Below are 5,000 nucleotides of genomic sequence, written 5' to 3' on the forward strand. Positions count from 1 at the left end.
TAAAGACACAATACAGAAGCCAATACAATATGAATGTTGATTGACATGTATATATAACCACCCTCACCTTGCATGTTTAGAACCAGGATACACGGCAGTGGCTTTTAGGCCTTGAAAACAAAAGTTGCAAGGGGCAGATATGACAAAAACCTAAATACACAAAGAAATGACTGACAATGACCGATACCAATAATCAAAATTAATAATGTATTATGGCCAAAATACGGCATATTTTATATTTTATATTCAAATTGTGTTACAAAATAGTGGAAATAGCCGACCTAAAAGCTCACAACGCGTCGCAGTGCGATGCGTTGCGACAGTTGTGAGCTTGTAGATCTGCTATTTCCACTATTTTTGAAAATGTTTCAAAATGTATGAACCTTTCTCAACATGGAAACGATTATGATGACGATTATGTAATAATTGTGACAGGCTTAATCAGTCGTAAACATTATGTGAACATATGAAAGCCATAGTTACCTTGTTGAGCTCCTGGCTCATCTGGTTGGCTTCAGACACCATAGGCATCAGTTTAGTGTAATCATAGAACACAGCCAGCAGGCTGGGGTCTGTCTGACTGCTATGAACACTGGACTCCCCTACATGCACACACGCACACACACACACACAAAAACGCACACCACACAACTATTTGTGAGCTTGCTTGTTAAAATTTGTACAGTAAGCGGCGAAGAGAAACGCTACACAGTGTATGTGCAATTACACACACACACACACACACACACACACACACACACACACACACACACACACATACACACACACACACACACACACACACACACACACACACACACACACACACAGTGACAAGCACTTGGAATGTAGGAGTTGAGGCATTACATTTTGTTTGACTCTGATAACACAGATAAATATTGTGAAAATAGCAGATCTACAAGCTCACAGCCTCGTGCAGCATGAGGCGCTGTGAACTTGTAGATAGGCTATTTTCAAGATGTTTGCCTCTTTCATATATTATTTGACAATTTGTCCAATGTTTGACCACACCAGTTTAGTTAGTATAGTTTGTTGGTTACTTTAGATGCAGTAATGGTCTTTATTCATTTTTTAGGTATTAAAAAGGTCTTAAGTCCTAAAATTGTTACTTCACTGTCATCTGGGGACCCCCTCAAAATCACGTGGGTTTCTCAACCCCTGCTATACATTACTGCAGTTTAATAGGCTATAATAACTGGCTAGGCAATACATTCCCACCAACGTTAAACCCACTCAAATGGCTACTCAGATTTCAGATGTTTGTTTTGATTGCATCAGTCAGTCACTAATATCAATATTTACACACACACACACACACACACACACACACACACACACACACACACACACACACACACATCCTATAGCCTAGGGATTAGCATCGCGTGCGAAGATTCCCTTCCGCTCGATTAAACTCAGCGCTAGAGATTAACCGTTTCATGGCAGATGTGATCTGGTCTACTGTACCAGATGAGACTGCAGCCTACTGGCCTAAATACTGGTTTAACCACAAACATGACCCCACTTGACATTCACTCACACACACACACACACACACACACACACACACACACACACACACACACACACACACACACACACACACACACACACACACACACACACACACACACACACACACACACACACACACACACACACACACACGTGCACCCATGCACACATTGATGTTAATCAAGTTTCACTTAGATTAATATGATGACAGCAAACTGAAACCTGATGACAAAGCAATGCATGTACACATTTCCTTCTTTCTCTTAATTACACAGGTTTATATCTGTTCCCTCACTTCGACAGCAAGTCAACCAGTCATGGAGTTAGTGATATGTGTGTGTATTTTACAATTTAGGCATTTACCAGACGCTCACTATCCAGAGCAACTTACAGTAAGCAAGGTAAACGCATACATCAAATGCAGAGAGACAGCCTGCAGTGCTTCAGTAATAATCTGTACATTGAAACTATAGAAATAGGATGCCAGGTAAACAAATGAACCTAGCATCTGTCTAAATACCATGCTATGTAAATCACATTTGAACCTTTGCATAAGACTGCATGGTCGCCACACGCACACGCACACACACACACACACACACACACACACACACACACACACACACACACACACACACACACGCTCTCACTCACACGCTCTCACACACACAGCATCCTATCTGTCTCACCCAGTTGGATGCCTTCAGCAGCAGCCAGTTCAGACTGGAAGTAGTCATAGTCATAGCGACTCCAATCATCCCCGCCCCTCTCAGAGGGATAGCCAATGAACAGGTAGGTACAGTTGGAACCTAGGATGAGACGGTCCTACAGAGAATGAACACACACACCATTAACTCTAAGCGTGCACGCCATACGTGTGTCTAACAAAGTCAATGATACATTCTTAATATTTGCAACCAGAAGTCATTTTGTTCCATGGAGACTCACCAGGTGTTGCATTTCAGTTGTCTGGGATATGGAGTTACCATTGACAATAACCTTTGACCCTGCCAGGGGTGTCAAAGACACCCGACGCTGGACGTTCTTGAATACAGCATGACGATCCTGAATACTACCAAACACACACACACACACACACACACACACACACACACAGACACACAGACACACAGACACACACACACACACACACACACACACACACACACACACACACACACACACAGTGAGGCACATTGGTAACAGTCATTTTACTGCTACCATTTTGTATCCCTATGAAACCCTCTGGTTTATTTAACTAGAGGTTCGGCCCTCACACCTACGCCACACCGCCGATCCGACCGATATGTCTGAGTCATAGTGTCAGGGTTTTGTCTGAGTACCCATTGTACCTGTCTGTGTCCCTTTTGTGTCCATATATGGAGATCTCTGTATCTGTCTGTCTACCTGTGTTCCTGTTATGCCGATATATAGAGATCTCAGTATCTGTCAGTCCGTGTCCCTTTTATGCCCATATATGGAGATCTCTGAATACTGTATGTCAGTCCTTGTCCCTTTTATGCCCATATATGGAGATCCTTGATGTCATCAACACACAACTGAATGTACTTTCCTTTGTTGCATTATTTGATTATCACAAGAACTGTTAACTGTAAACTGACCCAAGACCTTTAATACAGATGGATCTGGCAGTTGAGTCAGACGGTCCAACATCCCACTCACCTGAGAGAACACACAGATACACAGACTGAAGTCATACAGATTAAATAGAGAGAGAGAGAGAGAGACACGTATGAGAAGGACAATAATAATAATAATAATAATAACAAAAATAATAATAATATCCACCCTCCTGGATGAAGAGTTTGACAACACCAGACAGCTGAGCATCTTCATTAATGTTTAAAATGTAAGGATACATCTGCATCATCCTCCTCTCCTTATAACAGAGAGAGAGAGAGAGAGAGAGAGAGAGAGAGAGGGGGGGGGTAAAGAAAATAAATACTCATGAATATGTTGACAGTGCAGTGGCCATTCATCCATCACACTGTGAGACATGTGCATGTCTAACAATGCTGATTTGTGCAGTCACAGTTGAAAACTGTCCACGAGTGTCCTGAATTTGGCATTGTATGCCCATAGCTTGCTGGCTGGCGCCATGGGAACAAGAATAGAGAGATGTAATCATTTAAATCTCTGTTAAGAAACAACAAAAAGAAAATAATAACCTGGACTTGTTTGACAGGGTGAAAAAATGTATACCGCCAAACCCTAGTAGCCTACTGTGTGTGTAGCTGTGTTATACTGGTGTGCCGGTATATTTATTCATGTCACTTTAACCATGTGATTTTATATACCTGCTGCTATTTTTATATGCCTGATACAGTATGTTTTGCACCTGCACGAGACACATTTCTGCTCTATTTTAATTTCTGAGACTGCAATGTTGATATCTTGCATAAAAAATTGCCAATTGACAATAAAGTTTTTCTTATTTACTGTGTGTGTGTGTGTGTGTGTGTGTGTGTGTGTGTGTGTGTGTGTGTGTGTGTGTGTGTGTGTGTGTGTGTGTGTGTGTGTGTGTGTGTTTACCTGTGTTATACTGGTGTACTGCTGTTCCCAGTCCTTCAGTGCTTCCTGTAGATGTTGCTCCCACAGAGTGTGGATGGCTCTGATCTGTAGCTCATTGTGACTCAACAACCCACGCAACTCCTCTGGAGACACACACACACACACACACACACACACACACACACACACACACACACACACACACACACACACACACACACACACACACACACACACACACACACACACACACACACACACACACACACACACACACACACACACACACACACGAGTATGACCTGAAAGTGTCATTGTCGACTGGCCAATATTAACAACTTTAAACTCTATAGTACTTCTAGTGCAGTGGTTCTCAAACATTCTAATTTCAAGGACCCCCGTAACTCTGTGGACATGTAAGGGTCCATTTGGAACCCCCTCAAGGAACCCAGAGGGTCCCTGGACCCCACTTTGAGAACCACTGTCTTCTAGTGGTCCATTCTTACTGCTCTCGTCGTCCGTCCTGCGTCCCTCCTGCTCCAGGCGGCTCAGTCTCTGCAGGAGACGCACGTTTTCAGCCCTCAGCTCTTTGACCAGACGTTCTGTGGGACTCTCATTCACCACCGCCCTGTTCTGGATACGCTTTGCCCTGAATTAATGCACAATCAAAAGAATGAGGAGGAGGAGGAGGAGAATGAGGGAGGAATGGAGGGTGGAGATGAAAAGAGAGAGAGGTGACAGAGAAGAGAGAAAGTGCAGCAAGAAGGAGACAGCAAAGAGGAGACAGGTGGTTGAGATAAAACCATATACATGTAATTTGGAATCCCTATTCCAGAATGGAACACAGTGGCAGCCATCTTTCTCACGTCCTGTATTCAATTGTATGTTGTAAATGGAACCTATGGTGAAAGAGGTTCATGTTGTCTTTATAA

At 42.9% G+C, this 5,000-nt stretch overlaps 1 protein-coding gene across 1 annotated transcript in view; it reads right to left on the minus strand.

Moving 5' to 3' along the window:
• Nucleotides 1-5,000, minus strand: part of LOC308088652 (kinesin-like protein KIF28) — a gene marked incomplete at both ends in the record, with an annotated part of 16,808 nt that overhangs the window by 4,743 nt on the left and 7,065 nt on the right. The window contains 7 exons of the mRNA XM_080433198.1: nucleotides 484-602; nucleotides 2,226-2,361; nucleotides 2,485-2,608; nucleotides 3,159-3,219; nucleotides 3,346-3,436; nucleotides 4,090-4,211; nucleotides 4,575-4,717. Of these exons, the coding sequence (XP_080289324.1) occupies nucleotides 484-602; nucleotides 2,226-2,361; nucleotides 2,485-2,608; nucleotides 3,159-3,219; nucleotides 3,346-3,436; nucleotides 4,090-4,211; nucleotides 4,575-4,717 (796 nt within the window). The remainder of the gene's footprint in view (nucleotides 1-483; nucleotides 603-2,225; nucleotides 2,362-2,484; nucleotides 2,609-3,158; nucleotides 3,220-3,345; nucleotides 3,437-4,089; nucleotides 4,212-4,574; nucleotides 4,718-5,000) is intronic.

Source organism: Gymnoscopelus braueri (genome assembly GCF_963280865.1).
Source record: "Gymnoscopelus braueri genome assembly, chromosome: 1".
Classification (NCBI taxonomy): Eukaryota; Metazoa; Chordata; class Actinopteri; order Myctophiformes; family Myctophidae; genus Gymnoscopelus; species Gymnoscopelus braueri.